Source organism: Mesoplodon mirus (assembly GCF_964341445.2).
Source record: "Mesoplodon mirus genome assembly, chromosome: 2".
Lineage (NCBI taxonomy): Eukaryota > Metazoa > Chordata > Mammalia > Artiodactyla > Ziphiidae > Mesoplodon > Mesoplodon mirus.
In genome coordinates this window covers 182,860,997-182,875,737 of record NC_138977.1, presented here as the reverse complement: position 1 = coordinate 182,875,737, position 14,741 = coordinate 182,860,997, and the positions used below count along the sequence as shown (strand labels likewise).

The 14,741-nt window shown below is 48.6% G+C and overlaps 1 protein-coding gene across 1 annotated transcript in view; it reads right to left on the bottom strand.

The window, feature by feature from the left end:
• Window positions 1–14,741, bottom strand: part of WDFY4 (WDFY family member 4) — a 294,420-nt gene that overhangs the window by 254,362 nt on the left and 25,317 nt on the right. The window contains exons 3-9 of the mRNA XM_082637674.1: window positions 11,433–11,547; window positions 10,544–10,656; window positions 8,288–8,422; window positions 6,483–6,672; window positions 3,722–3,911; window positions 2,639–2,796; window positions 593–1,045 (exon numbers count right to left, since the gene is read on the bottom strand). Coding sequence (XP_082493800.1) covers window positions 593–1,045; window positions 2,639–2,796; window positions 3,722–3,911; window positions 6,483–6,672; window positions 8,288–8,422; window positions 10,544–10,656; window positions 11,433–11,547 — 1,354 coding nt within the window. The remainder of the gene's footprint in view (window positions 1–592; window positions 1,046–2,638; window positions 2,797–3,721; window positions 3,912–6,482; window positions 6,673–8,287; window positions 8,423–10,543; window positions 10,657–11,432; window positions 11,548–14,741) is intronic.

Genomic DNA, 14,741 nt, shown 5'->3' with positions numbered 1-14,741 from the left:
GGGTGTACAGCCCAGCAGGGCATGCAAAAGTGTGGCCAAGGTTTAGAGGGGCAAGCTGGCCAGCAAGGCCCTGGTGACTGACCTCTGCTCCAGGTGGGAGGCCATTGGGCCCGACAGCACCATGTGAGCAAGGTGGCCATATCCCAGTGGACCCCGGACATGTCCCGCACACCCTTCCATCCTGGACTTTCAAGCCTCTCTGAGCCTCCTTTCCCCTTTGCATTGCTGAGGACCTGTCCTTCTGCTGTTTCCCTACCTACACACTCAGACAATATCTACTGCAGGAGGTATCTGAAAACTAAGAAGTCATCAGGCCTGAGTTAGTCCCATGAGTTGGCTTCTAGTTACACCCATCCCCCCCACCTCTTCATGGGGAAGATCAGGCAAGTTATAGAAAATAGGGAGGCTGCCTGCGCTGTGAAGCCATGTAGCCCAGGGGTACCCTCTCTGACGCTCAGGGCACCAGGTGACATGGGCACACTCACTTTCTCTGTTATGTGAATGGGTGGTGGGGCTGGCACACAGACCAGGCCCAGCTAACACTGGCCCCCACCCATTCCCCACTTCCCTTCCTAAAGCTCCTGGAAGGCACCTGACTTCCTCAGGATCTTGGCCTGCTTCCGTAGCTGGGCTAGCAGCAGGCCCAGGAGCCCCGAGTCCCGGAAGATGTCAGTGAAGAGCGGGTCCCCGCCGGCGATCCTGAGGACAGTTTGCAAGGCCACGAGGGTGACGAGCGGCTCTGGGCTCTCCTGGATCAGGCGCTGCACCTTCCGCAGGATCTCATGGGGCACGTAATGCAGCTCAAACACCAGGACCTCCAGCAGCTGAAAGAAGTGCATCTGCACCAGGGTCGGCTTCAGGGGCATGATCTCCACGAACTGCGAGATGGGCTGCAGGGTCCACTCCAGCAGGAAGAAGTTGCGGGCATTCCAGGCCCACATGGTCCTGATGGATGACAGGACTTTGGTGCAGAGGACAGGGTCACTGGCTTTGTGGAAAACATTCTGCAGGACTTGGAAGGCCTGAAGATTCTTCACAGTCACCCCTGAAGATGCAAAAAAGAAATAATCCTGCAAATCATTTCTCCTACCTATGCCTAGAAATACATGCTTGCATTATCACGGGAAATACCATTTAAAGTTTCTATTTTCTAGCTCCTGTGGGTAAATGTCTATCAGAAGTCCAGAAAAGCCATATGCCCAGGATGTGAATAAGGCTAGTGTTGCATTGTCTAAGACGTGCTGGGTAATTAAGCATTTGAAATGTGGCCACTGTGAACTGAGGCGTGCCCTGAGTGTAAAAATACTCATCAGATTTTCAAGATGTAGCACAAAGAAAAGAAGGCAAAAAAAAAAGTCATTAACAATTATTTGTACGATCACATTTTTTGATGGTAATATTTTGGATATATTGGGTTAAATAAAATATATTATTAAAAATAAGTTAACCTGTTTTGTCTTAATTTTTAAAATTTTGCTGCTAGAACATTTAAAATTACGTAATGTGGCTCGCATTATATTTCCATCGGGCAGCACAGGACTGGAGGATTGGTTTCAATTAATTAAAATCAAATGATGTTAAAGATTACTCAGCAAAGTCAGTTTCATTTCCAGGCAAGCTGTTAAAGACACCTTCCAAACCCACTCCCTCCTTTCTCTCCAGCTAGAAGGTTAAGTCTCATTCTCTCTTACCCAGGAGATACTTCCTCAGAGAACTCCCTGCCTCCAGCCCTCTGTGCTTCAGACACTCAAGATGTTTCTGAAACTCCTCTCTAATCCAGCCACTCCCCTGTGTGTCTGCTGGAGTCACATCCAGTGGCTTTTCCTAAACTGGTCTCACAGCTTTGCAGCCTCCACCCTCTGGTCTGCGCAGGTCTCTCCATCTCCCCAGACACATCCAGGTGTTTCTGGTCACCGTTTCTTTCCCCAGGCTATACCTTCTGTCTTTATATTTCTTCCCCCTCTTTTCTACCTGGATGACCCATCCTTTGCCTTGAAACTTCTCTTGAATGCGACCCTCTCTGCAGGGTTTCCTGACTGACCCAGGCAGAGCTAATTCTCTGCACTGGTGTCACCACTGTGCCTGTTTATCAGCCAGTTATTGAGCAGATTATGGCTCAAGGTTTGTGTGATGGTCTCTATAGAGAATTTTTAAGGAGCAGACACCTGGCCTCTTCACGGTGGTACCCAGCATGGGGCAGAGTGGCTGCTGGACAGAAATGATCAGTACATGTTGATTGAGTTCATCAGTCAATCAGCATCTTGTAGAGCTAAGGAGGCACTGATTCTGAGCCTGGATGGCTGTTTCAGGGCCATCAGTCCCTGTTAGATAAGCAGATGTCACCGAGTAAGTCACACCAGAGGTGGGGATGGAGATCACAGGCTCCCTCCATTATCTGAGAGAGTCTTTGCCTTTTTAAAGCAAACATTTCATCTCAGTCCCACCCAGATCATCTGGAAAAATCTATAAAGGAGAGATTTTAAGTCTCCCCAAAGGCATGACAGAATCAGCCCCTACTGTATCACTGACAGGTGCCACATGTTTGTTTCTGCACAGGGAATCGGGGAATGACCTGCATTGCCTTGTCAGGGCACAGTGCCAGGTGCTGTCAGGCACCCAGAGACACCCAATGACCCACCAGAAGCCTCGTGATGGAACTTGAAGCCTTCCAGCTGCGGGTAAGTGATGCTGTCGAACACCTTCAGCTCTGATGTCCCACAGGTTGTCAGCCACACCACCAGCCCAAGGAGCTCCTCTAGGTGGGGGTCCACTTCACTCTGGGTCAGCCCATCATACCTGTGGGAACAGACGAGGCCAGCTCCCTGGACGTCTTGGACAGAGCAGTCAGGTTTGCTCATGGTGCTCCTCGCAGGGATACAGAGGCAATGGAAATCGCAGTGCTGGGCAAGACCCAAAAGGTCTCCACCAGTTCAGCACCAAAAGACACAGGGAGTGGATAAAAGTCACTCTGTTTGCAAGCCTCAGCCCTTGATCTAAGGACGTGCAATTAGAATAAAGAGAAACCTGTGAGGAGCCACAGCATCTGCTCACCGGAAGGCTGCTTTCCGTGGCCAGACCCCCCAAAAGTCATGAGCTTAGGGCACCAGCAGGGCAGAAGCACCCCCAGAATGAGAGATTTGATATTTCAGAATGGCAACAATACAGACATCATGGGAAATAATTGGACTTTATTAGACTTCCTCATGCTTATTTCAAGAGTGAGTATTGTTTTTGTTTCTAATCCTCCCAGGGACTCTGGAAGGCAGGGTAGAGCTATCCCACCCAAGGGGCAAATTTGCTGGGTATGGACCCATCAGCTTCTACCAGTCATTGGTAGAGGGCTGGTCCTGGAGTTGTTGATCTTTGGGCACTTCCAACCCCCAAGCATATAGGCAGAGCTGGTCACAGCCATCCCAGAAAGCCCTCCAACACAGGATGTGGATTCTGACAGGTGGCTGTTAGGGCAGCAGGCATGCAGGCGGTACATGCCACCAAATGGACTTATTGCGATCACCCATTGGTTTCCTAAAGAAGTAGCTCCAAACCCGGCTGCATGTTGATTTACTTTTGCAAAGAAGTCTCTCTGGCCATGCTCTATGGAGATTTGTATTTCAGAAGACATTCTGAGAAGCCCCAATATCTGTCTTTCTCCAAAGCACTGCAAATGATTGTGAGGACCTTGGCTTCCACTGTTTCTTCCCCACCAAGCACATCCACTTACCGAAGTAACACTTTGAGTAGCAGAGGGTAGCCCTCCCCATTCTCAAACTCCAGGAACAGAGCAGAGGAGATGGGGTAGGAATCCTTCACAAAGCCCAAGACGAGGCTCACTGCCTCGCTCACCTCGGGAGCAGGGAGAGTGTCTGCAAGCCTGGAGAGGTTCTGGAGGGAGATCTTGATGCAATCCATGGCTGCAGGAAGGAAACACACCCCTGCTGAATTCAAAGGCAATAGCTTTTCTTCAGTGGTCATTCCCTCCCCACCTGCCTTTACACTGTATATCAAGATGTGAATGACAATTCATTCAAAACACTTTTCTGCTGGCTCTTGGATCAAGAAGAAGCCTCCTCCATGAGAAGTGTCATCCTGAGAGCCACACTCGAGGGCCCAGATGGAGAGCAGGTGAAACAGGAGGTGGAAGGGAGCCGCTAAGCCCTCTGCTCTTAATTCCCAGCACACAGGACAGTCCAGGCCCATTAATAACAAGATGCAAGACACAAGACCTGAGTGTCACAGAAGACCTTAAGGAAGCAATGCTGAGCAGAAATTAGCTTGATGAAAAGTGTAGGGAAGGATATATGAACATGTGGGAAGATGAAGGGCAAAAAGATGGTGTGTATCAGCTACTAAAGATTCCAGGGGGTTGGAGCCGGGAAGTGTGGTCCACAAGGGAGGGGGAGGAAGACAGGCCCCACTGGTATGTGGCCTGCTGTGGAACACACTGGTTACCCCAGAGCTGTGAGAAGCCAGGGAAAGAATGGAGTCAGCAGAGAGATGTCACTGGGTTTGCATTTGGGTGGATCACTGTTTTTAGGGCTCTTTCATTGGGGGTAGCCTCTTCTGAGTGCCAGGAAAGTCACACCAGTGGATCAGGAAAAGTGTCTACCAGAATTTGAGATAAGGCATTCTCAGTCCCTCACCTGCGAGGATAAGGACAAGTTCCAAACTCTGCATGCCAGGCAGGGCAGCACTGAGAGTTGTGGTCTTGGCAGGTAAACACCAGGCTAGTCCTTACTTCCTGACCTTCTCCTCAGCCTATACGCCCATGGAAACTACTCATTCCCCTATGGCACAATGCTTTTGTGGCCAGCTCCTCACTGCGGTGGCATTTTTCTTTTCCAGCTGAGAATAATGACCACAGTGAGAGACCCCCTCCACCAAGGCAGGCAGCCATTTCTCAGGGGTCTCTGACTCTAGTCTGTGAGGGGTGCCTGGGCTGCTGAGCACCTCAGGCCCAGCTCAGCCCTACATCATTACCAATGGGCCACGGCTTCACTGGGAAATTTCAATCTTGAAACTGGGGATGAAGTTTCGTCCCAGGGCTCAATTACAGTAAGTGGGTAGGCTTGTACTTTCCCAGCTCTCACCAGCTGACACCGTCTATTATAGGAGGCCCCAGAAAGAAGTCAGGTCACAGGGCAAGTGTTTGTGGACAAGCAGGTCACATTGGCAGGCTCAGACCCCCACCTCTCCCAAAAAGACCCCACACCTTAGAGTTAACTCAAGGGATAGACGGTTGTGCCTCTAAGAGGCATTTCAGCTGGTGGACCTGAAAAATGGTGCATGGTGGGTGAAGAGGTCAGCTGAAGACTTTCATCAAAACCTTCCCCTAGGAGTTAGCCTTGCAGAGCTTCCCTTCCTGCCCCATGGTGGGCCAGCACCTGAGAAAAGGCTAATACATTTTCCCAGGATTCCGCAAGCCACAGTAGTGTCCATGCTTCCCAGCATTACCTGGGTCCTCGGGAGACAGATGATGCTAAGGGAGGCCCCTGGGACTGCTAAAGGAATTGATTCCCTCAGGGTATTGCCTTTGATCCCACCCAAGTAATGATGCTGTGATGCCAACACCTATGGGGCAGCCACTGGGTGTCAGGCGCTATCTAAGCACTTCAAATGTGCCAACTCATCGAAGCATCACAACAATCCATTGAGATCAACGGGATTATTATCTCCATTTTACAGATGAAAAAACTGAAGCAGGGCTTCCCTGGTGGCGCAGTGGTCGAGAGTCCGCCTGCCGATGCAGGGGACACGGGTTCATGCCCCGGTCCGGGAAGATCCCACATGCCACGGAGTGGCTGGGCCCGTGAGCCATGGCTGCTGAGCCTGCGCGTCTGGAGCCTGTGCTCCGCAACGGGAGAGGCCACAACAGTGAGAGGCCCGCGTAGCGAAAAAAAAAACAAAAAACTGAAGGACCCAAGCAGTTAAGTGCCCAAGGTCACTCAGCTAGGAGGACGGAGCTGGAGCCCCCACCCCAGGCCATCTGGTTCCAGAATCTAAGTCCTTAACCCTTACACATGCTGCCCAGAGCAGAACCTAAGGCACTGGAATCAGGCATCTCCAGGTTTAATATTTGATTCTCTTCTTCACTAGCTGGGGAGCCTTGGCAAATTCTTCTATTACTCAATCTGTTTCCTCTGCTGGAAAATGGCATTAATTATCAATATGTATCTCAAAGAAGCAAATGAGGTAACATACAAATGAGCCCAGCACAGTGTCTGTTCAACAGCATGTGCGTAGTAAATGAGTTCCCCTTTCCGTCTCTCCTCCAGTAGAGCATCAAAATGAACAATAAAGACACTTTCATGAATGGACCCAAGCAATGTAGGGTCACCTACTAGGCATAGTTGGGCATCGGTGAAAATCCTGTTTGTTCATTTCTATTTTGGTCCCTGGAATCTATACGGATGCTGCAAGGGCATCCCAAGGTCTTATTCTAGAAAGTGTGCCCACAGCCCAGCCCTGGTCTCCCAGGGTCATACCCTGCAGGTACTGGATGATGCTAAGGTTTTGGGCCTTGGAGATTGCCTTCAGCACACAGAAGGTGGGCTCCTTCCAAAAGGAGCAGGTGTGCTCCCGAAGACATGTCGTGGCGATCACGAGAGACTGGAGCTCGTTTCCAGAGAGAAGTCCCTCCAGACCCTGAGCCTCACCGCAAATGTTGAGCAACATCTGGAAGAAAAAAGCCAAAGAGACTCTGGTTAGGAAGCTTCCTTCCTGTGATGAATTTGTTCCCTAATTTTCCATGTCTCAGTGGGAAGGATGGGGTCATATGTGGTCACCCTCTGCCCCAGACCAGGGAGATTCAATGCCATTTCCTCAGAAGGGCCTCCATTTATACTCTTGTCCTCATTTCCCAGCACATCTCTCACTTTTCCATCAGAGCACTTAAAAAATTGGACACTGATCATTTATTCGCGCGATTGCTCTCCCCATTTAACTTCTCTCTCTCTGTCATCTCTGTGAGAGACCGTGGGTCTGGCATAGTGACGAACCCAAGAGGAGTTCTCTATGTTTTGTGGAATGAAATAAGGAAACCCTGAGGAACTCTGATGTGGTATCACTGTGGCTCACATTCTGTCCATACATGGAGAGGACCAGGAAGACAGGGCTGCACTAATTCCCTGCAGAGCACATAGAAACCACACCGTAAAGACTTAAGTACCCAGTACTGTGTCCTGGTCACCACTTGAAATATGATTTATGTGTGGGCAAATGACACCTAAATTTCTAATAAATGTAGCTTATGGGCAACCCACCATAAGTGGAATCTGCCAGAACTCATGAGATACTCTCTGGTAAAGATGATTCTGGCTTGAGAATTGGTCTAAAATGGATGGGGATATGGACGTGCATGTTCAATGGACAGCTGCATTGGCAATTCCCAAGTGGTCCGAAGTATGTGCTCTGTGCGAGACCCTGGCCAAGGCACAAAGCTGAGTAAGATACACAGTCCCCCCACCAGAGAGGCAGGAGGAGTTTTCTGGAGAATGGAGCATCCCAAAAGCTGAGAAAGCAGAACTTGTCAGTAAGGGGGCAGGGGAGAGAGGTGAGAAGTTATGTTAAAAGTCGCTGCTGGTCAGAGAGGATAGGAAAGATGGGTAATGACATGAGGACATAACATGTGATGCTTAGTGGCCTGAGATGGCCTCTGAGAGGAGAGACGGAGGTGACCGCACAGAGTGGTTAAATGCCTTTCTGTGAGCAGACTCAGGAGCCAGATTCCCAGGGTTCCGATCCCAGCCCCGACCCACCACCTCTGTGACCCTGGACTCATGTTTACTCACCGTACCTTAGACCACAAAACCACACACATCCTGTGGTGGAAGAGAGGGCTCGGGGAGGTGACGGATGTGAGGTTATGGCATAAGGGGGGGTACATAGCAAGTACTTAGAAAATGTTGGCTACAGTTATGCAAGTAGGGCTTAGCATGTCTGTTCTCAGAGGTGCAGGGGCCAGAGACAGGAGGTTCCAGATGTCTGGGAGGGTCGGCGGGACCTTAGAACACAGATTGGAGGACAAGGAGCTGGTGTGGCCGAGTGGGGGAGGAGAAGCACACCATCTTGGGAGAGAACAAGGGCCATACAAGGATACAGTGAGATGGAGAGAAACTCCATCTTCCAAATGCGTGGGATTCCCCGGCATTTGCAGAACCTGGGGGAAAGGGGTGAGCTGGGCCCTCCAGGAGAATAGAGGAGCTTCAGAACTAGGGGGAGAGAGATGAAAGGAGGTTGGAGAAGCAGATCTCGGTCTCGGCCAGGGGAGTCCAGCCCTCCTCCCACTCACCTGCACAAACATCCTCTGAACTTGAACATCACTCTCAAAAAGCTCATCCTTTTCCAGAGGAAAGACAAAGAAGAGGTAAAGACACTGGAGGAGCAGGGCTGGGAGCCCAGATTCAGCAACTCTGCCCAGCGTCTCCTGCAAGGGAAGAGCAGACGTGACCCAGGGCCGCAGAGCCAGGCAGAGCACGGCTCCAGACCCAGACCAGAGAGGTCAGCCAGTGCGGCTGTTTTAGCCACGAACGTGGGTAAGTCACTTCCTCTCTCTGGGAGACGCATTCTCAGTTAAGAATGGAGGCAATCATAGGGCCCACTGGGATGGCTGTGAAGATTAAGTTTATATAAAGTGTGTATTATGTGCTCGATAAACATTATATCTTTTACACGATAGATAGATGATAGGAAGGAAGGAAAGGAGGGAGGGCAGGAGGGTGGGACTGGTGCACAGCAGAAATCAAGGACTTTCCTGGCAATCACACCTCTGATTTTGGTAGGTTTCCTCCTGATGAGGGAACTGGAAACTCAGTAGGGAAGAGGTGGTTGAGAACAAATACAAGCAACTGAATTAAGGACGTGCTCAGGGCCCTTTCCATCCCTTCGTCCAGATTTAAGACCTCATCATGACCAAAACAGCCCTATAGGTGAAGACCAATAATCCAGAGAGCCACACCGCAGCTGAACAGCCCCAGGGCTGCCAGACAGAGAGGAGACAGGGAGTTGGCAGAGAGGGACCAGCCTGAGTGTGAAGCTTCCCAGGGCCTTTCTTCACAGGCTGTGCCTGCAGCTGCACCAGGATTACTGTGACTGTAGCCCCTACATGCGTGTGTCCACACATACATGACCGTGAGAGAGCACATGTGTGGTTGTTAAAAGTTATATTGTCCATGCGATTTCCCACCCGACTGACTAATCTCACAGACATGGTGGGTAAATTAGAAAAGAGAAAAGAAGCTTGTACAGCCTGGGCCAGCAGCACGAGTGCAATGCAGGCCACTAGTCCCTAAAAGCTTCCACTGCAGGTAGTGTCTGCCCCCATATTGGACATGTGGCCCTGCATGACTGCACTCAGGGTGGCTCTCCCTGTCCTCCAAACTGCACCGCCTCCCCAGAAAGCCAACTGCTTACTCTCTCACTGCTCTGGGGGCAGACTCCTCGCAGCAAAAAAAAAGGCTTTAGGTTACTTTTTACTACTCAGACTGAAAACAGTCCTTCTCCAGGGGCTGAAAAGCCCCCACCCTGTGCTCCAGGCCCTTGTCCCTGATGGTGGTCCAGGCAGTTTACATGGAAGAAAAGTCAGATGGTCCTCCCGCCGGTGAACAACTGTTTGCTGTGCTCCTCTCTCACCTCCTGGCACTGTCTCCAAATGCCTGTCTGATGCCTCTGTTCACCATTAGACAGAGGGCAGCCACCACCCCAGCCTGGTTCCCTGCTGTTCCTAGTCTGGGCACCAGGACGCTCACAGAGGGCAGCCTCGCTAGATGGAGGAACCTCTGGGCCTGCCCTGCACAGGGCCTCGGCCACTGCTGCTGCTGGCCACAGCTCCCAGGGACTGCTTCTGCCTGAGAGGACACCAGTCATCGGCAAACCACTCAAGGTCCCTGCTTCATGGTGGGAGGCCGTGACTGCAGCCAGGATGGGGCCTGGGTGGGAAGGGAAGGAGGAGCGGTCGCTTTCGTCTCTGGGGAGGCCCGGGGCAGGTGCCTACAGGCCTTGCTCCTTTAGTCTGAATTTAGCAGGAGGTAGTAAAGAGCAGTGGCTCAGAGCACAGAGTCAGACAGACTACAGCTACATATCAGGGGCAAACCTGATTTCTTGCCACCAGTGCAGCATCACTGTAATCTGACTCGTAGGGTTTGGGGAGGATTCATTAGTACAATGCATGGGATGCACCCAGCCTCACCCTGACACACAGGAAATACAGTCCATACACATCCGTCATTGTTGATCCTCACACTAACCCTAGAATGGAGGCATTATTATCCCCAATTTTAGAATTAACAACACAACAGAGATGCAAAGAGGTCAGATTATTTGCTCAAGGTTACACACAGCTCGTCAACTGAAAAGGCAGGATGTGAATATGAATTTCAGACTCTGAAGTCCACGTTCTATATCCGAGGGGAGGTAGGGAAGGAAAAACGATAAATCCGTTTCATGAAAATAAAGACACCCTTGAGACATGCCACTGCCCTGAGCTGGGACGTCCCTCTGTACACAGGTGAGAAGCACCCAGGCTGGGCCACTGGGGCCTGGAACTTACCGAATCTGTCCCCGTGAGCACGTACACTGACTTCAGGAGCAGGTAGCCATCCTGCTCTGCATCCACATCTCCCTTCCACCGCAGCAACTGCCCAGCTGCTACCCGCGCTTGCTCTGGCAAGAGTGTGGGGGAGGGGAGAAAGGGTCACCAGCAGGGCAGTGTGGTGGCCTGGTCACCCAGCTTCCCTCCACGTGGGCCCCTCTCTCCATGAGATGTGCCTTAGCGTCTTTAGGGAACTTCTGCCTCTTGCCCTCGCAACAATGACACCTGCATCTGTACCAAACATTTCACACTCTGCCACATGAATCTCCTTGGAGGATAGCCTTTATCATACCACCCTCCCTGTTCAACAACCGTCAATGGCTCCCTATTGCTAAATAATAATAACAAGCTCCTCGGCAATTGGACTTGCCACAATCCAGTGTCTTTTCCCCACTTCCTGTATCACACAGCCCCTTTTGTCACAGGGATTCCTGCAATCTACACCATGCTCAAGCCATTCCTTCCCCCTGGAATTCCCTCCTGCCCTCAGTCTCATAGCCCAGCCTCTGGGGTCCAGCTCCCTGAGTGGAAGGATGCAAGTCAGGAGACCTGCAGCAGGAAACATGCTTGGCTTTGGTTTCTGTGTGTCTGTGTGTGTATGTATGTGTGTGTGTTTGTGTCCCTCCCAGGAGCAGCAGACTTTCCCACGTCCCTCTTCTCTTCCCTCTTTTAGCCTTTTCCTTTGTTCTCCAGGGTATTCCCTGGCAGAACCTGGCCTTCCATGCGCTTTCGAAGTCACTACTCTAACTCCTCTAGAAAGCAGAGAGGGGCTTAGCCGGAGGCCTGGGAGGGGTCTACAGAGCTGTTTCGCTTACTGTGAAGTTCTCCAGGACCTCTCTTCTCTTACCTGCAGGTTTTCCCACCAGTGCCTTCTGTATTTCTTGGGCAAGTTGGTTGGAAACATCTTCAGCCAGCCTTTGGAGACTGGGAAAGCAGATGATCCCCACGGAGTGTTCCCAGGCCTGAAGTGCAACATGCAGGATTCACTCAGAGATGTCAAAGCTACAAAGTAAGGCATCAGAATCACCTCCTTCCCTCCCTGCCAGTCCAAACCAATGGCTCAACTCGCTTTCCCAGGTGCATCCGAGGGCCACTGAATCACCTACCCTCCAGCTTCCACTGTCTCCCTACACTAGTGCCTATGAATTCTTCAACTTCCTGCTGAGCTCCAAACACCTCCAACTGGCCCCTGGATGTCTCCCCTGAACTCGTGCTCCCAAAACATCAAACACGCATAACTGAATCCACTGCCTTCCCCTCAGACCTGCTGCATCTTGTCTCAGTGAATGGCCCTACCAGGCACCCACCTGCCCTAGTGGGAAATTCCAAGAGTGATTCTCTACATCCCACGTCCCTCCCCTTCCTCACCATCAATTGCTGTGTCTCACCGATTCTCCTCTTACACACTTGTCAAACCTCATGCAGATATCTTAGTTTTAGTCATGCAAGTATTTCCTTCAGATAAATTCTAAAAAGGGGAATTGCAGGATTAAAAAAGTGGGATTTTCAATTAAAAGAGTGGGTTTTTTTTCTCTTTTTAGTCATTTGGTACCTATTACTAACTTCTAACTCACTCTCCAGAAAAAATTTACCAGATTAGCCTCCAAGGGCTCCATGGAAAAGGGCTGATTCCTCTCCACCCATGCCGACATTAAGCACTGTGGTGCTTTTTCATCTTAAATGAGAAAACTTGTAGAAGGAAAAATATCTCATTTCAATTGCAATCTTTGGATAACTAGAGTGGATGAATGCTTTTCATGCCTCTTGAATTGTCCATTTTTACTCTTAGCCTATTATCCTATTGGAGTTTTCACTATTTTCTTATTTATTTTAAAAATCTCTTTATATATAAAAATCATTAACCATTGGTCTATAGTACTATCTTGATTTTTTCAAATTTGTCATTTTATCTTTAAATTTCGTATCATTTGGTTTTGCTGTACAGAAATCTGAAATTCCTATGAAATGAAATTTCTCAGTCCATTCCTTTGCTTTCTGGATTTAGTTCCAAGCTTAGGAAATCCTTTCCCAGTCCAAGTCATTGTCATTATTTTTAATCTCCTATTTCTTTTTAATTTCCTTAAAATCCTTTCTTATCTGTCCCTTTAATCTCTATCCCATCTGCTCATCTTTTTCCTCAGACTTTTTCCCCTTATTGTTTAGGATACTGTTTAATAGAAGTCTTTTACAGTTTGCTTGGGATGCCAGACTCTTTTCAAAATTTCCTCCCAGTTTCTGTAGTAATCCTATCCCTAGATCTGCTTTTCATGCAAGCCTTTTCCCTTTGTTCTCCCTTCTTGTCACAGGCTGAGTACAGAGTGGAGTGACTGTCCTCGGCCCCAGACTTGAGTTCCTGGCAATTCCTGATCCCAGGTTCCCACCAGGAAGGTAAGCTGCTGTGCCAATTAGTGGCCTCTATGAAATGTAATTTTGCTGGACTCCTGTCTACTGCTCCCACTCAGCAGCCATATTAAATTATGTTCCTGCCCAAAGGCCTGACCAAGTTTTTTTAAGCTGAGATCCTCCTTCTAGAAGGGGTGAGAAACACATAAAATTTCCAAAGGGAAATCATTTTCTATATGTTTCCTTGCAATAGCTACTACATTTGTTTAAAAGTAAAAACCTTTAAAACTCTTCTCTATATGAAAAGACACCATATACAAAATGAGGAGGCAAACCACAGATTGGGAGAAAATATCTGCAATGCATATAACTGACAAAGGACTGGTATTTAGACTCCTATAAATTAATAAGAAAAAAATCTGATTTTTAAAAAATGGGCAAATGAAACAAGTAACTTATTGAAAGATAAATGGCAAATTACTAATAATCAGGAAAATGCAAACTATAACTGCAAGGAGATATTTTATACTTTCCTGGTGAGTAAAAGTGAAAAATCTGACAATATCAAATGTGGATAAAGGTGAGGAACCATGAAACCCCCATACTCTATGATGGAGTGTCACTTAGAAGACCTCGTTGAAGAAGCATTTAACGTAATCCAATAAAGTTAAAGGGGCACACATCCAAAAATCTTTGGTATAGTCCCTAGAGAAATGCTGGCACGCATGCACAAGGAGACGTGAACAAGAAATATTCATGCAGCGTTATTTTTGATTGGGAAAAACAATGTTCATCAGTAGGATAATGAATGAATAATTTGTGACATATCTATATAAGGATATCTTATAGAACTGAAAAAGAAAAAGAAATAGAGCTGTATCAATATGGATAAATCCCCAAAATAGAATGTTGTAGAAAAAGCAAATTGTAACAGTATATTACAGTGTGAGTCTACAAAAACCTGTGAGACTATACATAAATTACACAATAATATTACTTATGGTTATAAAAATACACCCATATTACTGTATAATTTACATATAGTCTCACAGGTATTTTAGAATGATACTGTAATAAACTTCTTTAACTTGCTGTCTCTCTATATATCACTTCCCACAGGGCATGATAATTCAGCAGGTTGGGAGTTACCATTGGAGGAGGGTGGAAGGGGAATGAGTTCTAGAATTCATGCACAGGTGGCTTTAGTTTATCTGAAATGCTTCATTTCTTTTATCTGGGTGGTGAGTACTTGGGTATTTTGATTTGAACAAAACTTTGTATCTGAAACACTTAAAAATTTTCTGCCCTATAAACGAACATAGTCGCACCTTTCCTTTGTAAATAAAAAAGCAGTACATCAGGGCTTCCCTGGTGGCACAGTGGTTGAGAGTCCGCCTGCCGATGCAGGGGACACGAGTTCGTGCCCCGGTCTGGGAGGATCCCACATGCCGTGGAGCGGCTGGGCCCGTGAGCCATGGCCGCTGAGCCTGCGCGTCCGGAGCCTGTGCCCCGCAACGGGAGAGGCCACAACAGTGAGAGGCCCACGTACAGACAAAAAAAAAAAAAAAAAAAAAAAAAAAAAAGCAGTACATCAGAACTTAGCTAGAACTACAAAAATACTAGGTGAATGTTCAACACTACTATACATAGTAGACCTTCACCAAATATGTGATAAGCAAACACATGATTATGAGACCCACAGTGTGCAGAACGATGGCCGAACGTGTTGCGGAGTGCTGGTTTTGTGCCAAATGCTGGGCCAAGCACTGACATGCATTGTTTCCACTAATCTGCATAGGGATTGGGATTATTA